The sequence below is a fragment of the Oreochromis niloticus genome, linkage group LG22, assembly GCF_001858045.2.
Source record: "Oreochromis niloticus isolate F11D_XX linkage group LG22, O_niloticus_UMD_NMBU, whole genome shotgun sequence".
Taxonomy (NCBI): domain Eukaryota; kingdom Metazoa; phylum Chordata; class Actinopteri; order Cichliformes; family Cichlidae; genus Oreochromis; species Oreochromis niloticus.
Window position 1 is genome coordinate 20,792,573 of NC_031985.2, and position 23,307 is coordinate 20,815,879.

At 43.1% G+C, this 23,307-nt stretch overlaps 2 protein-coding genes across 2 annotated transcripts; one reads left to right on the forward strand and one right to left on the reverse strand.

Annotated features, from left to right (window-relative positions):
* The first annotated feature begins 5,394 nt into the window (after positions 1–5,394).
* Positions 5,395–8,128, forward strand: hey1 (hes-related family bHLH transcription factor with YRPW motif 1). The gene is made up of 5 exons (XM_003444083.5): positions 5,395–5,603; positions 5,722–5,797; positions 5,887–5,970; positions 6,086–6,167; positions 6,367–8,128. The coding sequence occupies exons 1-5, from the start codon at positions 5,518–5,520 to the stop codon at positions 7,032–7,034; spliced, it is 996 nt and encodes a 331-aa protein (XP_003444131.1). The 5' UTR covers positions 5,395–5,517; the 3' UTR covers positions 7,035–8,128.
* Positions 8,129–10,691: 2,563 nt separating this feature from the next.
* On the reverse strand, positions 10,692–21,637 carry stmn2b (stathmin 2b). The gene is made up of 5 exons (XM_025902559.1): positions 21,450–21,637; positions 15,375–15,470; positions 15,088–15,260; positions 14,345–14,536; positions 10,692–12,565 (listed from the first exon to the last, which is right to left on the reverse strand). The coding sequence occupies exons 1-5, from the start codon at positions 21,466–21,468 to the stop codon at positions 12,506–12,508; spliced, it is 540 nt and encodes a 179-aa protein (XP_025758344.1). The 5' UTR covers positions 21,469–21,637; the 3' UTR covers positions 10,692–12,505.
* Positions 21,638–23,307: the final 1,670 nt, after the last annotated feature.

Genomic DNA, 23,307 nt, shown 5'->3' on the forward strand with positions numbered 1-23,307 from the left:
GCTCCATACACGACATTAGAATAGAATAGAATAGAATAGAATAGAATAGAATAGTCTTTTACTGTCATTGCACATGTACAATAAAATTGTGAGGTTTTTCTGTTTCTGTGTTAGATCTTCCAGGCTGTACCCTGCCTCATGGATTTATGTCATTGCCATTTTGAACAAATGGACACTAAGGCCTCAGTCACATCGATCTTTAGATATTTCAACAACCGTCTGGCAACCACTTGCCACTGGGCAGAAAATATGTATTCACTGACAGTTTGGGAGATTGATTTTCAGAGCCCCAGTCACGCAGACCTCAAGCCCGGCCAGTGAAATTGTGTTTCTGCAAATGGGTTATGAGGGGTTGTTGGCAGGATCTTGTGTGAAACTGGTATACGGTGCCACACCTAAAACCCTGAGAGTCATTTAGTTGCTAGCAGGTTGCTGCAGCAATCTGATAGCAACCAAAGCAATCACTGAGAGGTTTTTGGTGACGCACCTTCTGTGTGACTAATTTCACTAAGCGACAGCCAGTTCCCGTCCATAACTTGGTTGGGGAATGCACATTTTACAGTAACGACAGGAGGTCTCTAGAAGGAGCACGTTAAAAGATAACAGAAATTCATTCTGATGACTCAAACTGACTCCAAGGACACAGCCTTAGTTGAGGGATTGCTTCCTCTCAGTAAAGTTACATTGTATGTATCTTTTAACATTTTAATTTATTTCATTTTAAGGCTTTAAATATGTTTTCAGCACTTCCAGTGACTCAAGTCAAGACAACCAGTAATCCTGCGAGAACAATCGCTCCTCTGTTTCTTCTCAGGACCTTCCCACTCATGAAGCTTATTTTAGGGCTTTATAAACGCAGGGATGGGATGATATAGAGAAGACAGGCAGATTAAATTATTAGCCACCAGCTGAGTGAGTCAGGATTTTATTTTTATTCTTTTTCCCAAAAGGGAGAAGATGATGAACAGCTTTAAATTAAATTAAGAAGTGATGATTTTTGCGGCTTTATGATTTAAAGGAGATTCTTGTTTTATATTTTTGTAAATTCCTCAAAACCTGATGAGATTTCTTTGTAATCTCACTTTGTCCTTTTTCGAATAGCACGACTGTTTAGTACTCAACCTTGTTAATTAATTATGTTTATGACTTTTGTGCGCATTAATATAATTAGTGGGAAACAGACCTCACCTTCACCGTTGCTTCTGCTGGCAAAGTTCGAGCAGAACATCGGGAAGACTTTAGCACATTAACAGTTTTTCATGACTTTGTTTTGTTAAGGAGTAACCGAGAGTTCCTGAATGCGATTTCAGCATCGTTCATCAAAGTCAGTCTGTCAGCGCTGCAGTCCTGCTTGATTTACGCTCCCAGCCACATAAACTCTGTTCAGGAAGTCACATCTAAATAAACCAATACAACTAAAAACCCGATGACATGCGGACCATTGTGTACATTTCTGCAGCCGAAGTAACTTTATGCAGAAAATACGGGCGGCATGCAGCACCGAGCTGAATTTGTTGGTGAAATCTCCCTTTAAAACAACTTCAAAGCCCGAATGTGCACAAATACCTCAAACATTTCCTTTGGTAAGACAGTCTAGACTCAATTTATGTCTGCACTGATTATATGTAATTGCAGCCCAAAAAAAGGGAAAAAAATCCTTGTGGCTTACTAATAAACTGGAATTCAAAACCCTTTATGATTGTACAGTACAAGACAGCAGAGGACGTGGAATCAAGAAGTTAATTTCTAAATCAATGCTTTAACGTTTCACATTTTGAACTGAGCTCACACCACGTGCATCAATATTCGCCGTTTGAGAGGATTTGGCAGCTCTGCAGAGTTTGGAGAGAGGGAGAGGACATGCAAAACGGGGCTATGATTGGAGAAAAGGAGACAGAGGAAAATATGTGAAAACAGGAAATTAGACATGAAATGAGAAGAGAAGCGAATACGAGACAGAAAGGGCAACGGAGGTGAGCCGTCACCGAGTTCTGGGCCTGAGTTTCATTCGATTTGGTGGCCTGATCCGCGGCGGGAGAAGGGGAGGGCTGCTGTGGGGAAGGGGGGGAGGAGGGGTGGATTTGATGATGTGGTGTTACGGGCCCTCACCTTCAAAGGGCGGCCTCTGAAAGGCCCTACTAATCACAACATGTGATGAGACCGGTAGAACAAAGACAGCCGGGCAGAAAATAACAGCGTGGGAACTCTGGGTGAACTTGAAATACAACAAGAGGGCTCACACCCCCTGCCTCCACCTCCTCCTCCTTCCACGCTCAATACACAAACACACACACACACACAGAGTCAGAAACTAATGTGGACGCACACCTGTGTTTATTGTGACAAAAGCTTCAGGTTGCCTGCACTCGGAACGTGTGTGAACGCAACTCCCGCTCGCCCACTCCCAACACACACACTCACACAGGCACCAGCTCACCGCTGATCAGCAAAAGGTTGTACCTTTCAGTGTCTGTGTGTGTGTGTCTGTGCTGATATAAGCATAGCCTTGTACAACAACAATAAGATGAAAACAGCCCTAAGTGCTTCCTCTCATTCATATAAACCAAACAAGGCAGGCCTTCTCTCCGAGATGACTATTACGCCTCGGGTTGCCTTCGGCTCCCACTGATAAGGATCTCCATATTACTCCGAGTGCGTGTGTGTGTGTGTGTGTGTCTGTGCAGGCATGCTCCTAATGACTGATTTTTCTGTTGCTCTATATTAGCGTAAGATTAAAACCACAATCCCACAGCTCCTCGGAGAATGAGTGGAGGTGCACTACTTTCTTATATATCACAATAAACGTTTAAAAAGTCTGATGAATTGAGGTTTTATGTTTCCTCATTACATCCTCACAGAGCACATTTCCCCGCTTTATTCATAGCCCTTCATTGTTGCTGCCTGGTGCAGACATTTCGCAGGATGCATTAAATGAAACTGCCTTCAGTGACAAGTTTGGCTTCTCTTTTTTAACGCGAGCTGGGATAAAAATGTCAGTTTGCCATCAGTTTGTTCCCATAAATCCAGCTGGCCCTCTGCAGTGACATCACACACTCGAGTCTTCGAGGATGTTCTTGTAAATGTAGTGAAACATAAACATTACATCATCGTTTTTAAAGTGAGCAAACTGGGCAGTGGGAGTGTGGTTTTTAATAATTTATCATTTTTATTCTTTTATTATTTAATTTGACCTCAGGTTGTTCTTTGTTTACTCTGTTAATTATAGGTAAGCTTTTATTAAATGTAATATGAAAGTAAACAAACTGTCTGGTTATATATAAATTTTGGGGGTTATATTCGGGCAAGAATCTAAAAATGTTGGCTTACTCAGAAATGATCAAAGGTACTGCAACTTTTTTTTCAAACAAATTGCTCTTTTGTGATTCGCCTGTTTTGGTCAAAATTTAGATTTATTTTAAGTTTTTTGCTGAATGCAAAATAAAGAAGTTATTTTCTGTTTCTCTGCAGTAACTCTTATATCACCAGACTTCGATGTCATAGCAGACTCATTTTGTAAAATACTAAGAAAAATTACTCATTAAATAAATTGAGTCCCATCTTTGATAATCATAATATTACTGGATCATTATTAGACCTCAGAAGCATTAATAGCTGAGGAATTTAAAACTATATCAGGCAGGTTAGACCTAATGTAAAGTGAGGTGGTGTCATTTTAATTAATGCCCTTTACAGACTATTAGGAAGATTTTAAATGTGAACAACAACAAAACCGTGGAGTAAAATTTGCCTTTAATATGTTCCTCAAATGAAATGAAATAGAAGTGAAAAGCCACTGCAGCCTATGAGAGAGATAATTACTGCAACCGTCTCCTTATATGCTGTTAATGATTCAGGCATTTTTCATATCTATCACTGTGCGCTATTCTTTAAAACGCCGCACTGTTATTTGAATATGCCGCAGACCGGTCCCTGCAGGAGACCGTCGCCTGAGGGGCTCCAGCTCCATATGCATTACATGAGTGCTGCACGCATATACAAACACACAGCAGCAGCTCTTGTCAAATTATTTGGGGAGTGTGACCATTATAGGAGCCACCAGTCGTGCGCTGGTGATGATATGGAAACTCCAGGGAGAGCGGACAAACCGCTTTGATTGCATTACGGGCCTCTCGCTGACTGCTCTCACAAGCCCTTGAAGTGCCCACGGAGTCTTTACCGTGCATGAGGTCTCTCTGTGGGGTAAGATTAGACTTGGTGGCTTCCTCTGGTTGCGGCAGCGCTCCCTGTCTCTCCTCCCGGGCTGAGTTAGTATTGGATTACAGGTTCACACGCTCGCTCGCAGACCGCCCGTCGCCCCGACCAATTGCTCCATTCATTCCAGCGCTGGAGCCGGCCGTCGGCCTCTGATTGGTTATCAGCGCCGGTTAGGGAACTTTCCCACGGCCAGCGCGTGCTGACAGCCGGCCAGCCACTCCTCATCACCACCGGGGACACACACGGGGGAGGAGGGGGCGGACTCGCGGGAGGGGGGTGGGGGAGGGGGGGTTGGACAGTCACGGACCGAAAGTCCATTGGACCGATGTCAAAGTTTCTCCAAAGATCCTCCGTGTTTGGGAAGATCAGTCACTCTGAAGTTGAGAAAAAAAATCCCAAATCACGTCGTGAAACCTGATTTTCTTTAAAAACTCAGCTGTGATTTCAGAACAAAGACACCGAGTGAAAAGAAAAATGCACGAAAGTATTTAAGAAGGGGAACATAAGGAGGTAACAAAGGCTGTCTGTGGTCTTAAAGAAAAATTATTATTAAATTGATTCAACAGGGACAACGTGTGTTAATGGACATCAGTGTACCAAACATATTAAATGTAGAGATTAGAACTAAACTTCCATCTGTAGTCCCAGGGCAGGTCGGTTCAATATGTTCAATATGTAGCCCACTGAACTGTTCTACATAGATATAAAATATATCCCAAACATGCACTATGAAAAATATCTGAACCTTTCTATGTTGTCAGTCACGTCTGTTTAATTTATAGCTTATAGCACATTTAAACAACAGACGCTCACAGGCACATTTACATCACTAAACTCCAAAAATTTAATAAATAAATAAATTCAGTTTTTAAAATACATAAAAGGTTTAAAGTTGTGTTTGTTGTGAAAAGTAAAAATCGCAGTCATGGTCATTAAAATGTCTTCATAATTTGCAAACTCTCATAAGTCATGACCCACCGCTCTGTTTTACATAAGCTGCCGTTACAGGTTTTTCAGGGCATCGAAACAGCCTCAGAGTGAGAGATCCTCCCCACCCCTCTTAGACTTATCAAAGCGCACGAAGACGTGCTTGGGCCAACTGCGCTGTCTCTCAAACCCGAAGCAGCTTTGTGATTGGCTGATTTGGCGCCGGTCACCGCCCCTGTTGGCCGGCAGCACCGTTGAAATGACACCGTGGGAAAGCTGAGCGCTTCAAACAGAGGCGCTCCGGGCAAACCTGGGCAGACGCGAGTTTGGCACACAGAGCTGACGCGCTGAAGGAACTACTGCGCACGAATCAAAATGAAGAGGAATCACGATTTTAGCTCCTCGGACAGCGAGTTGGATGAAACTATTGAAGTGGAGAAGGAGAGCGCAGATGAGAATGGGTAAGTCATTTGGCCCTGAAGTGTTTCCTTCCTCTAAAGTGGTTCAAGTTTGTGCATATCTCTGTAAAACGTTACTGTGTGGATATTGACCGAACCTCCCCGTTCCACCTTCTTTCAGGAATATGAGCTCCCCTCTCGGCTCCATGTCTCCCTCAACATCCACTCAGGTGCAGGCGAGGAAAAGGCGTCGAGGAGTAAGTGAATTTATCTTTCTCGACCTTGTTTGTCACCAAATGTCACATTTAGCAGGTCTGATCTCTAATCTTTAATGATCTTTTCTCAGATTATTGAGAAGCGACGCCGTGACAGAATCAATAACAGCCTCAGCGAGCTCCGCAGGCTGGTTCCCAGCGCCTACGAGAAACAAGTACGCAAAGTCTCCTAGCCTAATGAGCAGTTAACAGTCACGAAAGCTCACTGTTTACCTAAAATCTGTTGGATTATTAAAATCTCATCTTTTCCATTTTCTCTCCTCCCTGAAGGGCTCAGCCAAGCTGGAGAAAGCAGAGATTTTGCAGATGACTGTTGATCATCTGAAGATGCTTCATGCTGCTGGAGGCAAAGGTATGCTTATTAATTTTAAATATGTCTGAATGAGACACACATAGCTGGTCTGACCAGCTCGGCAGTGGAATTAGTCTCTTTTTTTGTGTGATTGATATGTCATTATCCCAAAAGCAAGGGCTTAATGGTTCATGACTGTTTCTTTTTTAAAGTTCAGAGGAGTCGGCTGTTATAGAATCTAATTTACTGTCTTCTTCAGGTTACTTTGACGCCCACGCCCTCGCGATGGACTACCGTGGTTTGGGTTTCAGGGAGTGCCTGGCTGAGACGGCTCGTTATCTGAGCATAATCGAAGGCTTGGACAGCGCAGACCCTCTGCGGATCCGTCTAGTCTCCCACCTCAACAACTACGCCAGTCAGCGTGAGGCTCACTCCGGCCTGAGTCACCTGGCGTGGGGTTCTGCTTTTGCATCCCCCGCTGCCCACCTCACACACCCCCTCCTCCTCCAGCACCAACAGGGTGCACCGCTGGCGCCTCTACCCCGCAGCACCACCAGCAGCCCACAAACTCCTCTGTCATCCACGTCCAATTCGTCACCCTCCTCCTCCTCGCCGTCATCCTCCGCGCTGGTTGCAGAGACTCACATCCCAGGCAGGCGCAGCGGCAGCGTCACCCCCCACTCCGATCAAGGTCCGATCAGGATTCCCTCCACCACTGCCGCTCCCACCACCGTCCTGCATCCTGCTCTGGTCCCCTCGGCGGCCTCCAAGCTCTCCCCTCCACTCCTCTCCTCTCTCTCGGCGTTCCCCTTCACCTTCAGCACCTTCCCCCTCATCTCACCCACTACTGCCATCAGCCCCCCGACCCAGAACTCCAGCGTGGCCAAACCCTACAGACCCTGGGGTATGGAGATAGGAGCTTTCTGACTAAAATGAAAACTCTATCTGCGTACAGACTCGACTCACTTCCCAGCTGAGCTGGACTCAAGGACTCAAAGACTTTATTTTCCTGCTAAGAAAGTGCTATTTTTTCTATGATGGTGATGATGATGATGATGACATCCCACAGAGGATATACCTAGTTATAGTTTTTTTTTAATCGTCTGTAATGTTTTTTTTTGTTGTTGTTGTTCTTTGTATAGAAGAAGAAAAAATCAGTGACGAGGGAGACCGTGACTAAAAAGCAACAAGTGTGATTTACTATGTTGATTGATCTCTGTTCCTGCCCACCCCTTTTAGAAGTTTCACCCACTGTAGTCAGTCTATCAGGAATGGCTTTTCCAGATGGTCAAGCAGCCCCCGCCTGTCGAGTTCCTGGGTGAAAGGGGGGGACACTTTCACCCAGGAACTCGGGTGTTGGTACCACAGTTACAGGGGATTGAGAGTCACCCCCTATTTACAACATTTTATGGGGTGGAATAACCAAAACCAGGTGCTCGTCTGACTGATAGTGGGAGCAGACGTCAGCTACCAGCTTGGTTACAACAAAGCTAAATGGGATTTACCCACAGCCTCCAGTGTTCATGTAAAGCGCTGTTATTTAAACTCGCTTTCCTCAACTTAAACTTCCTCTCTACAAAAAATCCTGTCCTTAACAATCAACTGATTAACATGCTTTGTACCAGCTATAGCAAAGTTCCCACTTCTTTCTAATGTAAAAGATGTTAGGCTGTTTTTTTTCTTCGTATCACCTAGTCTCAAAAGTTATTTTTGCATCAGCGTTTAGAACCAGAAGTTACCAACAGGAAGCTCATCTCCATCTGTAAGAACAGTTGTAGTAAATAAAAAGTAAATAAAATCATTACATTTCCAAAACCTGTAGACAAATTTCTAAATGCAATTGCTTTATTTCCAGGTGATGTTTTGGTGTCTCCTAGCAAACCTCACTGTGACTGTGTGCATTTCATGGTTGTACAAAACACAAGCAAGCGCTGACAAATCAGATTTGCCTGCTTTTCAAAGGTCTTGCTGGTGGTAACGACAAGTTCCTTGCAATAAAAAAAAAGAGTTCTGATAAATCACCTGCGGCTCGCTCAGCGTATTTGTTCAAGTGTGCTTGGATTTTATTCTTTGTGGTGTGAATGTGCTTTGGTGTGGTATGGTACGTGTGTTTGCTTGTTGATGCCTCCAGTTGTTTGTGTGTGTGTGTGTGTGTGTGTGTGCAGTACATGGCGACGCCTGGTATCAGATGAGGCTGCTTGTTTCTCTCAGCAGTCCTCTGTGTGTGCACAGGAAACCATTAACAAGGAGGGGATATCCTGGACAATAGCAGCCTGCCTGGCCCCATGTGCTCCGTGGGAACTAGAGGAGGGAAGAAGGAGGGAGGAAAGGTTGGAAGAGGATGAAGAAGGAAAGTAAGGAGGGATGGAGTATTGGGTAGCAGATGAAGAGAAAAGGGCGAAGAAAGCAATGGGAGGGGTGGCGGAGTCAAAGGAGAGAGGGAGCAGGAACCTGTGAGAAAGGAAGTGTGCATCAAAGGTTTTTGTCTCTTTGCCATCATTTCAGCTTGCACCAGCTGCACCTTCTGTTCTCAGCACAGTGCCCCAAATAGTCGGCCCGGTCGCCTGCGTAACTCTGACTCTTTTATTTCTTTGCTGTCGCCTCTCTCCGCTTCTGTCTAGTCATCCTCCTTTCATTTGCTGACGACGATGCAGAGCCAGGTAGTGATGTAAGCCTCTCTGTGCAGCCGAAAGGCAAGATCAGTGAAGTGGAGCGAAGACAGCTTGTCTTTTGTCGCCCTCAACTGGCCATAAGTGGTGCTTCAAGTCGTGGTGGGCAAAGGATGTGTTGCTAATCACAGCAAAATGGGAATATTCCACAAGGAAAAGGGCTGAAAGAAGTTAAGGAAACCTATTATGCGTAATGACATCTTATATTTTTTATGTTAAAGCAATAACGCAAAAAATGCTATATGCAATATGTTATATTAATTCACTGAAATAAAAAGTACATTTTGAAAGTTTATTTTAAACATGTTTTAGAGCAGATAATAGTACAAACAGATAAGAGTATAAACACTCTCTATAGATGTAATGGAAATGCTCAGGCATTTATGCTGTATTTCTATGTCTCCATATAATCTTGATGAACATTTTAAAAAGCTGGTCATGTACAATAAACAAGTTGGAACCATATAACTCAAATTACAGCCTCGTAAACTGGCCTTCTATTTGTCATAGCAGGAAAAGCTAATGTGCAAATACGGCCTTCATTACTCTCATTTTCCTTTGAATTGGGGCTGATGTCAGATTTTCACTTTATGCCTTTTTGTGATCAAATGATGGCATTAACCCAAAATCTGCAGACAGTTATTACAAAAAAATGCTCTCAATCAAATTCATCATCGGAGGCCATAATTTTTCTTTCTATTGCATGATTTTATGTGTAGTTAGACCCCATCTAATCTTTAATGTTTTATCTATGTTTATGACTTTGTGTCTCTTTTTCTTTGGTGTTTGTGTAAAGCAGCTGACTGCAGCACGATGCTCATAACAAATGCCAGAGAAGTTACTTTAGTAGCCCTAAACTGGTTCAGGTATTGATCTCTCACCCCAACTGGTCGCCCCTCCCTTTTTAAATAAAAGTATATAAATCAAAACATTTTAATAACCTAATGCAGTGTTATGGCCTTTGTTTCCTGCAGATTTGTATTAATTTTTCACTGATATCTTGTATTCATGATGAGAGAGTCAGACGACTTCTCCAGTCTCAGTGGGGTTAATGGTCTGCCTCGTGCTCCCTGAACCACTCCGTCACAGTCTGAGCCCGATGAATCCTGACGCTGTCACCTTGCAATATCCTCACTGCATCAAGGAAGAAAAATTACACTGATGGAAGAATCTCTCTTTTCTTTTTAATGTTGCTGAACCTGGAGTGGACTAACTGAAGCAACCCAAGCTTATAAGACTGCCCCACAGGCTTGCACTGGGGGCACTAAGCACGATGGGTGCACCACTTTATCCGCCTCTCTTCTTTCCCTGATACGGTCATCAGTCTGGAACAGAATTCATCTGAGAACACAACCTTTTTTCTTCAACATCCAGTCCCATCTTCATGCTCCCTACCAAATTAAAGCATGTTTTTTTCCCCAGTTTGCCTCAATGATAAGTGGTTTTCTTAAAGCTAAAAGCTGTTTAGTCCCAATCCCCTGAGTTCTCTTTGCACTTAGCATGTGGGTATCCTCTAACACACTCCTGTCCTTCCACATTTTCATAATGCATTGTACAGTTCTTTAGCAGTTTCAGCAGTCTCCTTCGTTGTTTTCTTTGCTTGATGCCGGTTAATATTTAGCACCTTCTGGTTTAAGAAATGAGAAACTAATTGCTGCATCGGTTAGGGTTAAATAACCTGCTGACAGCCGAAACAGGTTAATCACTACAGTAATTACCCAGTGGAAGGCTCATACCTGTTTGCTCAGTTAAATCCAGGTGGTGACTGTTGTACAGTCCAAACAGTCACTGAAGCTGAATAATTCATCTACAGACGTGTTTATCCACGCATTGTTCTGACCTGACATTTTGTTTCAGTTACATAAAGAAAACAGTCCACCGGAAACACCAGGAAAGAAGTCACTCTGAGAGCCGGTTTCATTCACTGAACCCCAAATCTTTATTAACCACTGCTTGCTCACAAAGATATACGTGGAGAGGGGGAAACACACAAATGGATAGAGGAGACAAAGAGAGAGTGAGAGAGAGGCAGGTAGGAGAGTCGCTGTCTGTGCTGAACTTCTGACTGTAATGGTGTTTATTTATATTTAACCGGATCAATATCACATGGCACAAGGATTGGTTTATCTACCCGCCGTTTCTGAAATACACACACACTCACACACACACACACACACTCACACACATCTATGGGCCAACTGTGCGTGCGTGACCAACAGGGTTCAACCTCAGGCTTCAACACCCCTGGTTACAAACCATTCGGATACTTTATCACACTCATATACACCTTTACAGATGGAAATACTGTGTTCATGAATCGCTGCTGCAGTGATACCTGTCTTTATGGCTTAGAAGTCTTTCTTGTGCTGACCTTACAGTGGCATTTAAAGTGTCTTGGAGTGAAGTGCGATGGTTCCCAGTAGGTGATGGCGATGTCGCGGACTACTCTAGCCTTTGTGAAATGGAGAAAACTGGGATTTATTTTGTTTTTTTTCTCCAACTTAAGCTTCACAGTAGCAGGTTTTATTATTATTATTTTGTTTTTGCACTTCAGGATGCACTTTGTCCCCAGTGGTGTCGTACGTTACAGTAACATGTGATTTAAATGTGACTGGAAGCCTGTTTTCAGAGGAATATAAGAGGCCCGCCATTTGTCAGGGATGAGCTTTCCGGTGCCAGATGGACAGAAATTAGCACGCTCTGCCTGAGCTCTGTGGTTCCTGTGTGGAGAGCATGTGAGTGAGTGCTTTTACAGTAGATATATATATATATATATGTATGTATGTGGAGAGATGAACAGTTTGCAGACGGAAGGAAGAAGGATGAGGATGGGCTCATTAAATGCTAAAGTGGCCTCCTGTGGTACAGTCACTACCTACCTCACAGGAGTGGATGTGCGACGACGGCTTGCGGTCCTCACATGAACGCAAAACTGTCCCCCTTTGCCCTCTGTCAGCTTTCCTGCACTTGCTCCTCACTAATTGGACCACTGGCATAAACCGGATGGAAAATCACTCTTGCCAAAACTATCTAATTTTGCCTCGCAGATCTGCTGGGTCAGATGAGTAAGCGGCCACTTGCAGGGACGAAGGGAACGGAGCCAGGATGCGGGCCGTGTGAGGACGCAAGCAGTCACCGCGAACCATCAGCTAGCTGGCAAACTCACAACAAACACCTAAGCCTGTAATCACACAAGAGAAATCTAAAAAAGAAAACATTCTCAGGCTGAAATGAACAAAAAAAACTAAACATGAAAATGAACAAATCATTACATCCATATATGCAAGGAGAAGAAACTTATATATAAAAATGGCACACTGCAATCAATACTTCTGCTGCTTGTATCGTACTGTATATAACAAAAAAAGGAAGTATTTACAAAAACCACTGTCACTTGTCAATTTGATTTTTTTTCTTTTCCTCTCATTTGAAACGGAGCAAAAACATTCTTTTTTTTGGGAAGAGTGGACAGGATACATTGATCTTTCTTTTGTTTTTAATCATTTTTGCATTTTTCCCACCCCCAACTCCATTTGAAGCTCCCGCTGTGTCGGGGTGGCACCTCAGGCTGTGGTGGTTTGTACTAGTGTAGGGGGAGTATGGCGGTGGGGGTGGAGAGGTGGGGAAATGTGGGATATGGGTGGGGAAAGGAGCGGGGTGGGGCGTTCCTCAGGGCTGGGGAAGGCTGTGGAGGGTGTGGAGGTGGGACATGGAACCAGTTGGGGCTTCTCACGCTGTCAGTGCTTCTCTCAATTCCTTGTTCCTGCGCACCTCCTGTGCATGCTTCTCCTAGAAAAAACATAAACACACACATTGAGGATGTCACGTTTTTCTCTGCTGCCAGCCATTTCCTGACATTTTTTTCTCCCCTGTTCACAGCAACAGTTTCCCTATGCTGACCCCTGGACTTCATTTCCCCTCTTGCTATTTTTACCAGCCGTGAGAGCACGGCTTGTATTGTTTTCCTCTTTACAGTCCATGTGTGTGTGCGAGCGTGTGTGTTTGTGCAGTAAAATCTATTTCCAGACCTACTGCCCAAAGGCGATTTTGAGTTTAAATGTCATTCTGTCTTTTGCCAATGATAACTTGATAAATGTGCAAGACTTTTCAAAATGATGGTGGAGAACACGAGTACTGAATAAGCAACTAGCTCCCAACTGGTGGTGACTGTCCTTAGCTTGCTAAACAAGCTAGCCTTAGCTAGATCGTCCAAGTATGACCTCAGTCACACAGAAAAAAACAAAAAACAAAAAGGTATTCAGTATCAGGTTTGCTAGAGGTGTCTCGAGCAAAGAAGGTGCTGCACCATAACCCCACCCATGTGACTGCTTTGACTGCTAACAGATTGCTTGTAGTCTGCATGGAAGACACTGATTGCAAACGCCTGCTAACTAATAACCGAGTGCTAATGAAACTTGAAAAAGTGCGACACTTTTTAAGTTGTGTCCTACCACTCCAACCAATATGTTACAAAAAGTGATGTTTTCTTTGTTAGAGACGTGTTTTACTGCTGCTTAACAAATATTTGGCAAGTGTTTGCAGACAAGTTGGCATCTTCCATGCAACTATGGGCAACTGCAGCAATCTGCTAGTAGCCAAGGCAATCACAAGGAGGTTTTGTTGGGACGCCATGTACCTGTCTATGAAACAATTTCACATAGTAACAGCTGCATCGACGCCCCAACTGATTGGGTAAAAACTATTTTTCCTTAGCAACCACTGCTTACAGCAACTGCCAACAACCATTTCCAACCAGTCGGGGAATACACATTTTTTCTTAGCAACTGGTGGTTGTCAGGCAGTCCCCAACTGGTCTCTAGGCTTGTGTGGGTGGGGTTAATGATAAGCTTTGGCCCTTCAGAAAATACAACACGGCAGAGGCTGTTCAGGCTTCAGACCAGTGGGTGATGTCACAGTAGCTACGTGCATCTTTTGTATACTGAGTAATGGGGGCTGATCGTGATCAGCTAACAAGCATTCATTAGCCTAGTTTAATAATATAGTTCCTATTTATTCTTGCCTTTATGAACACGAGAATATTACCCAGTACTTCAGCTCTAAAAACACATTGTCTTTACTGGTTTGTTTCATTATCAGATTCATAACTGAAATAAAACATTGATGGTAATTATGTCACTGTGTGTAACAGCAGAGTCACTTTCAGTTGGTTCAGCTGTTTGTTTTGGACTCTTATAGTAAAGACAAATGTTATTAAGTCATTAGCTTATTCCAAGTTTTCATAGTGCTAATCAGAAAATAGCAGATACTACTTTGACTTAGTGATAAATTTATGAATACAAGCGCAACACAAGGTAGCTTTTCTTTAAGATTTCTCAGCCTTTCTGAGGTCACACGTCAATATTTTGTCTGAGGATTTTGTAGTTGGAGCAACACAACAAGAATCACCATTTCTTATTCACACTGACATCAGTATGTATTATACACAATATGAAGTAACAACTAAAATATTTATTTGCCTGTTTGTAAAGTCTCACAGTGACATAATTTTTATTATTAGCCGGATAATAAGAAGAATAATTTTCAGATGGGACTCTCTCCGCTCCTCACCTTCTCCTGCAGGCGCTCCATCATGGCGGCCAGGTAAGCCATCCGGTTCTCCTCGATTTGCTCCATTTTCATCTGGAGCTTCTCTTCAGCCATGCGGCTGAAGTTGCTGTTCTCCTCCAAGGCCTTCATCAGCACGTCGCGCTCGTGCTCCCGCTTCTCAGCCAAGGTCCGAAGCACCTGCGCCTCCTGGGACTGGAGGAGGAAGAGGAGAGAAGATGTCTTCCTAAATTTGTTCCTAAATGTGATTTACTGAAATCTGACCACCCATTGATTTATGTCTCTGAGAGTGAGTCAGAGACGGTGCAACAGATGCAGATGTTTAAAATGATCTAGGAAAAGGTCTCTCCTCAACGGCTTAATTTAAAAAAAAAAAAAACTATAATGAATTATTTACTATGTATGATAATTTATGCAGTACACTGTGTGTTTTCCTGACAGTATTGGGTAGTCGGTGTAAAAAAAATCAGTGATATTGATTGGTTTATTGATTTGTTGCTGGGTTGTTGGATTTGTCAGGTGCTGGACTCACTCTATTGACATTTGAATCAATGGGATGCACGAATTAGCCGATGTCAGCCTCGATTTTTCATGACAGGCTCGAGGCTTTCAAGGGAAGTCAACTGATTATAACATCATAGCAGCAATACTTTGTAAACTTGAAGATGATTTTGTGCTTTTGTTTGGCATTATTTTGTTTTCTTACACTTGATGTTTTTGTGTCTCTGTGGGGGGAAAATCCTTACCCGTCTTCGGTCCTCAGCTGCCTCCAGCTTCTTTTGGATATCCTCCAGGGAAATGTCCCTCTTTGGGGGACTGGTGATGCAGTGGGCCACATCAGATACAGGGGAGGTCGGCTTCAGGATGACCTCAAAGGCCTGGCCTGAGGCGCGCTTGTTAATGGGCTTTATGTCCATATCTGCATGCGTGTGCAACAAAAACGAACAAAAGAAAGACAATTCTCACTTTTCTCTGCCTTTCTTTCTTCCTTTAGGTGCTTTTGGATGAAACAGGAGGCTTATTTCAACCCTACCTTCATAGTCGCCCATGATATTTTTGCGGGTCTCGGGATACAGACAGGAGCAGATGAGCGAGAGAACTGAAATCTCCTTCATCTTCTCTTTGTAAGCTGTGGATACAAACGTGAAATATTACTTCTGCTTACTTCGCTATCGTGCACACTTAGGGCCGCGCCTCTAACATGCACACAGGCAAAATATTAACCCAGTAACACAGAAAAAAGATGAAACATCTGTAACCTACTTCTACTTCCACGGGAGGTCTTTGATGTAAATATTAACATTTTTGGAGGGATAATTATTCATCAAGACGTCCAAAAGGAAATCTCATCAAAGGATGTCTGCTGCAGCTGAACTGCTCAGGGTTTTGCAGACATTTTGAGGCTTTTGTTTCCACTGAGCTGTGAGGGGAGCACGACGGATGTGTCCTTACTTGACCTAATTTCCCCAACAGTCAAGATGCTTCCATCCCCACAGGATTCTCCACACATCATTAGCTATGCATTTATTTCGGCCTATTATTTATTAACGCCGGCAGAGCAACGCCCTTGTGCTTCACAGCTTTTCTGTAGGTAATCAGCGATTAGTTGCATGGTTTTCAGGTAATTTTAGAAGCTAGATAATCTTTGGGGTTTTTTATCTTCTTAGACTGTGGCTTATGGATAGAGGAGGTTAACAGCTACTGGTTTAGCTTATCAGCATAGCACAGCAGTATGGCTGTCCATCCCATGGTCCATTTACAGTCCAAAAACTTAATAACACTGAAGTGGAGCTGGCAGCAATTCATAGTTGCTGTGTTTGGCAACCTACGCCCCTGCAGGGAGGAACAAATACTCTGAAGGGCAGACAGAAAAAAAGAAAAGAACAACCTTGTGTAACCTTGTTCTTTTTTTTTTATTATTCTTGTGTTTTTGGCACCTACACCTTTGTAATTTGTACTTTAAGTTCAGCAGCAGTCCCAGCAGAGAGCAAGGCAAAAATATCTGCAATACGCTGCAGGTTGTGAAATATTCTGCGTTTGCACATAAGGACCGCATCTGTCAAGGTGCACTGCCTCATGGTGCAGATTTGCATGCCAACTGTCATTGTATGGCATAATCCATCACCCAGAGCACAAGGCCTTCAGGGCTGAAATGTGGCACATTGATTCATGATTTGCAGAAGGCTACAGTACCAACGCCAGAAATGAGATTTACTGTGAAAGAGCTTCTCTGTGGTGGGGTACAGTGTGATTAATCCAAGCCGCTTCTTTTCTCTCATTCCCTTCTCACTCTCTCTTCTCCCTGCGTCTCACTTTCTGCCCTGCAGACGGGCAGACGCCACCGTAATGTGATAAACTCTCAGATGTAGCTCTTGCTATTCTCTGATGGCCTTGTTAGCCCCTTCCCTGAGGAGGAAGAGGGGAAGAGTAAGAGCACAGCAGGAGGGAGGCTGATAAACAAAAGAGAATTATTGGAAGAAAGGAGAGAGAGAGAGAATAGGATGAAGATGAAAGAAACAGAAAAGAGTGCAATTTCTATGAGATGAAAGGAGAGAGAGAGAGAAAAGGGGTGAGAGGGTGAGAAAACACTCGAGTGGTGAGGTGTAGCCTTGCGATGATGCTAACACCTTTCTGACTTAAACTGAAATCACAGACGGAAGGATTATCAGCTCCCGCTGGAATCGCTGCCACCGCCCACTGCCCTCAGGACAGCTTAATGGAAGGAGCCACCTCAGGTGGATGCCACTTAAACTCATAATTACTGGACTGCACCATTTCTGCTGACGGGGGTGGGGCTGGACCCGTTTGGAGGGTGTCACTGGCTCATTACGGGGCTGTGTATATGTCAAGACCCCAGCAGCCATGTTCTCGTACGTACAACTCCACTTGACAGCTGAAGACTCAGACAGTTAACAATTCAGTGGAGCGGGTAATTTGGGTTAATGGAGCAGATCAGCAGATATTCCTCTTTACTGGTTGCTGAGTCTGGGCGGGGCCTTTTTTTCCTGTGGATCTACAGTTTCTGCAGTTCTGGCTGCAACTAATGATTTTTTCATAATCTGTTAATTTGATGGTGATTTTCTTGACAAATTGGTTAATCACTGAAGTTGAGATGAGGTTGTTAAGTATCTCACTTTAGCTGGAAAAAAGCAGCAAATGACATAAAAAAGAAGACTTTATCTGTATTGATGGATGAGTGGATAAATTCGCCCATGATTGCAGCTCTATCCTGGTTATTAATAAAGGTGCAAACACTTTTTTTTGCTTTTCTATGACTGTTAAATTAAATTGATTCTCTTTGTTGACTTGGACAAGAACCGCTTGCTGTGAATTGAAACAGCTCTCCATGTCTGAAACCCACATTTCCCCCCCCTTTCATTTCCATAATCAAAAATATATGAGCGTCACTATTATGTAGAAACATTAAAGTGCTACTGTATTCCTCCTGAGAGAATTCCTTCTGTAAGCAGTGTAATAATATGGTCATTCCCAGAGGATCACACACATTAAAATGGCTAGCAACGGCGTTCCAAACAAAGGTTTCTGGCAGAGCTTCAGGCGTGCCGAAGCGATATATGTCAGTTTAAGATGAGATGAAGTAATTTCAGAGGGGGACATCAACACTTTACTGCTCCCACTCCAATCCATCAGGCTGGTTCCAACCAGTCAGAGCTGCTCCTCCCATCCCACAACCACAGACACAGCCATCAAACTGCACTTCCTCTTCCAATCCATCAGCCAAAAGAGTGCAGATCATCAATATCCACACTACCTCCACCCCCGCAAGCATCCCTCTTCCCCAGCACCTTCTGCATCCCCAAGCCTCCGTCTCATCTGTCGCTGATGCACTCTCCCTCTCACTCTCTTTCTCTGTTTTTTCACCCACACTCCCAGCATCTCCTCAGAGAGAGTGCGTTGCCACAAACCGCCACACCCCTATTTGGTATTTTTCCTGGAGCCTTTTTTCCCCCTCAGCCACACTCTTCCTCCCTTCTGCTTCATGCAGTCTTAAAAAACACCATTACAAGAATTTATTGGATAGCCACGTTGAGTAAAAAGACACACGGGGTGGAAAAACAAACGAAATGACACTCTTAGCAGCAATAGGAGCAAATTGGCTACAAAACGTGCCCTACAAAATATGACCCTGTGCATCAAATCCCCACTGCCCTCCTGGGTGCTGTAGAGTCACAGCAGCGCGAGTTTGGCGCTCCTGTTCGGCACATACAAGCCCTTTACACTCAAATCGCCCATCAGCAATAAAATCACAAGGTTATTAAGAGCAAAATTGGCCATTGCGGGAAATATTAGAGCAGCCGGACAATGAAGGGCAGGTAGGGAAAATTTCTAATAGCTACCAATATGTGAGCCTACAGCTAACAACCACAATCAATATCATCAGCTGAGCATCACAAGCGAAGAGCATCAAATCCCCCCAATTTTAGTATGTTTTAGCACTTTTGCTTGAAACATGACAAAGTCTGTGCTCAAATACGTGCAAATATCAGTAAAAATGCTAAAAACTGTTCCCTGGAAATGAAAGAAAGAGGTATGGACAGTGATCATACAGAAACCGTGGCTGTGTTATACAATCAGTATACAAAGTGGGGGGAAAATGGAATGTGTTGTCATTTGAAAGCTGATCATAGGCATCTCGCAAAGCTGACAGTGTGATGGATGTCTACAAATCACGTGTAAGTAGATGCTGCTCCCCTAGGTGATGATGACAGGCTGTGACGTAGTTCTTTAGTGTGCTCTTAATATCTGTAATATGAACCCAAACTAACTCCATACACCAAATATTATCATTAATCAACAAACTGCTTAAATCAAGGTGGTGGATATGATGATACTGTGCCAGGAAATATTAAAAGAGAAAATAGGGTTTCTAATATATGTTTAAAATAATGAGGTTGTGTCTATAAGATACTCTTGAGTCTGTAGAGAACAGCCAGACTTGCCAAGGATGTTAAAATGTCTGAACTGTCTTTAACCCACATGTAAATTTTTATGAGCACATCATGGATCACCACTGGACTGATGTCACCTCTTCCTCTCGGCCTATCTTAAAAAGCAACAGTCATCTGAACCAGTAATGGGAGTGTGCTGCATAGATCGATGGGCCGAGTGATTAATCAGGATGAACTGCAAAGGGCAGAGCGAGCGCATCCTCCTCCAAGGCCAGTGCCCTATTTCGCAATTTTAAAGAAAGTGACTCGGCTCTGCATCAAAATTTAATGGCTTCTCCTTTTAGCTGTGCTCCGCCTCCCCGTCAGGTTTTCGCAGAGCAGTTTTTAGCGTGATCTTGCAGGCAGGCAGACATGGAGACAGACAAACAAACCTGGGAGACATGTTAAGATATGATTTTGGATGTGCCATTATCCAAGCTGCTTTTGTTATGTGCACAGATTTTATGGAGCTAGTTGAATGACCACACCTAATTGGATATGACAAGTGGACCTGATAGGGATCAGGAAGAGTGCTTAGAAGCCTTAAAGCACACAGGAGTGGTCCTGATCTATAATATACTGTCAAGGCTTTAAGATAACCAACAAACTCACATGTTTCTGGTGGCTCCCTTTCTGTCCTTACATATAGTTGTGTAATATTCACCGATCCATGAAAGTCTTTTTTTTTTCAACGTGAAACAGCAGTTTGGTTCTGAAACATTAAGACTACTCTTGCGCTTCTGCACAACCTACATGAACTCAGCGACCCGTTGAATGCTGACTGGCATGATGGCGGAGTGTCTGCTCCATGCCCATCCCATCCTGTCCGCCTGTCCACAGCTCAAATCACGGAGGAAAAAAGAGAAGGCGTAGGAGGACAAGGAGGAAGAAGAGAAGGGGGAGGAGGAGGGGGGAATAAATGTAACAGCCAGGGTTTAGTTGCTGGTTTCACTGAGTGCAGACACAAGGACCCTTACCACTGTCCCTCAGCGTGCCCCTGCATCCATCAGCATGTCAACCATGCAGAAAACAAACACACCATCCCCTAGACTGACCACACACACACACACACACTGCTCTTTTTCTCCTCAAACACACAAGCACACGCGTTAATGGTGGGCAGGGCTTCTTTTTTGGCAACCCTGCAGCTCCCATGCAGTGTTTATGGTCTGAAGAGGAGACGGGTTAAAATGCCCACATGAAACCTGGATGTTGAGATGCATATACTGACACAAGGCCTTCCACCTGCCACAGCATGCATCCCATTTTATCTCCCCTGAATATTTATGCCAAATGCCGTCATGTTTGCCTTCAAGCATCATTTACAGCCCAATCATAAAACTCTTATCAAATAAAAGGCCCCAGTTACTATCAATAACCTTGCCAACAGGAATGGTGTCTGATATTTCCATCCCTTGTCGTAAATTCTTCCCTCGAATGCAAAGCAGTTCCTTTTCTTTCTTTCTTTTCCTCCCCCCCTCTCTATCTCTCTTTGATTCACGTCTTTGGCGGTAACCACAAAATTGGTTCAGCGGGCTTTACACAGCGCAGTTACATAGGATGGCCCAGTTTTAATAATGAGATTTGTCACGGGGAAATATTTCACACCCTTGGAGAGCGGCTGGTTTGCTTTGAAGGGACCGGAGATGTTGGGTGGGGTCGCTGGCGCTGCATTATGCTGCACGGCTCTGAGTCAGGCAACAAGAGGCAGGTGCGGCAGGCAGGCATCGACAAGATGATGCTGTGCAGGCTGGGAAAACAGCCCGGCTTTTGCATTTATGGAGTATTTAGATATATATGTTTTTTTCTTTCAGCTGAATAAATAAATATGCGTCATTCGTTCACACGGCAAACTGAACCTCAAACTCCCCTCACTGATCGGCACCGATCTGGATTTACGACTAGACAAAATCGATTAGACTTTTAAAGACCAAAACAATATTTAAGAATAATAATATATCTTCAAAATGCTGCATGCGATTTACAACTTCATCACATATTTAGCAGTGACTTGCGAATGAGTCTGGCCGCTCCCTCCCATCAACCCTCAGCATCCTTTTGTGCCATGGGTGTCGCCACTGCCTCTCATCCTCCTCAAACTGCGAATCCGCTGTAATGTCACTAAAACACTCACACACGTAATAAAGTGCAAAACTCACCGATCACGGTCTTAGCCATTTCTGTACGGTAGTGCCTGGGCGGGTTGACCGGAGGAGTGTGCGTCAGTTGCTGGATGCTATCTCGGGGTGAAGGGACTGCTGGTAAGGCACTGAGTCAGCAGAGACGGGGGCTGCCGGTGCGCCTGGTGGTCTGTGACGAGCTGCGTCAAGTCGCTGGGCAATAACGAGGGCATGAGCGGAAGTGCGCACTCCTCCAGAATAAAAGTAGCCATATATCATTTTACTGAGGGACCAAAGAGTGAAAGCAAAAATAAATAATTACAAAATAATATTTACAAAATAAAATTATAATATAACAATAAATAAATAAATAAATAAATAAATAAATAAAATTTGCACAGCAACATTTATACAAGACGTGCCTCAAAATGTTTTAGTCTAACAAAGAATTTCTTTCTTGCTTCAAATTAAAACAGACAACGCGGAACTAACATCAGAATAAAATACCATAATGAATGCACTGAAAATAAATGCTGGTGTCATGGCTCCAACTTATAAACCCGATCGGTTAAATAACTGGAATATGTACGGTTTTTTTTTCTTTTTTAAGCACTACAAAATTTATAAACGCATTACATTAAATTTAAAACTGAAAGCTGGTTTTCTCATTGCCAGCTAACATTTTATACAACCAGAAAATAATCATAAACTTTTAACAGGTGCATGTGAAGTATATGTAATATGCTAAGCAGAGAGAATATGTGGTTTGTTTGGGGTTTTTTTTACTTGTTTGTTTGTTTATTAAATTAAACTGTGAGGCTCCCAAACAATTTGTGTAAACGTCAAACTTTACGAAAAAGCTAAATTATATTCTATATACGTGTGTTTTATTTTGAAATCAACTGCAGGGACTGCCAATATATAATCTAGTTGACTTGGCGGTGCCTGTAATGAGCGTTTAGGACCCAGTAAAGCACTCTGCCACAGTCTCCTCTCCTCCAGGCAAACCCTGACACACCTAATGTCCTCCTGCATAACAGAGCGCCAACCCTGCTGTGACAGCTGATAGTGAGGGTGTCTCCCCTTTTGTTTCTGATAAACGGTTAGAGGCGAAACAATTGTGTGTGTGTGTGTGTGTGTGTGTGTGTTCATATCTATTTCTATATCCATCTATCTCTGTATATATATATATATGTGTGTGTGTGTGTGTGTGTGTGTGTGTAAAGCTAGCTATACATAGCTATATGCAAAAGCAAAAGACCACCAAATAGTTGACTTGAATTATTAGAAAATAGCCTCTAGGTGGCAGCAAATCTCAAGTCTTTAGGGTACACGGAGAAAAGTTCCTGTCAAAACTGACAATAACAATACATCAACTAATGACTCAAAAAACATCATCCAAAATCCAAGAAAATGCACCTAATATGATAAATAAAATAAATAGAGACAAATAGAAAATGTAACTCCATTGTTAGTTACTACTGAATTTTCATTCATTAATGTATTGTCTATATTTCCTATTTGAATAATCATTTATTCATCATTTTGTTCATTTATTTTACTGTGTATAATTTTATCTTATGTATTTATTTATGTTCTGATATACTGATATTTTTTCTGTGTTTGCAAATTGTGTCAACCCCAGGAACCATGATACAAGGTGTTTGCAGAAATAGAAGGCAGAGAACAGCAAAAGGACAAAAAAGATGAGAACATTAACGCCATAGTAGCATTTCCAAAGAAAGCTATCAGAGATTGGTGGAATGTCTGATCTTATTTCCACTGGACAGGAAATTAGACTCCCTTTTCTCTTTTTCAATTTATTTCCAAAAATTTGAGCACAAAGCTAGAATCTCTTTAGAAGTTTTTTACTGTATGCCCCCCTAGATAGTTTCAG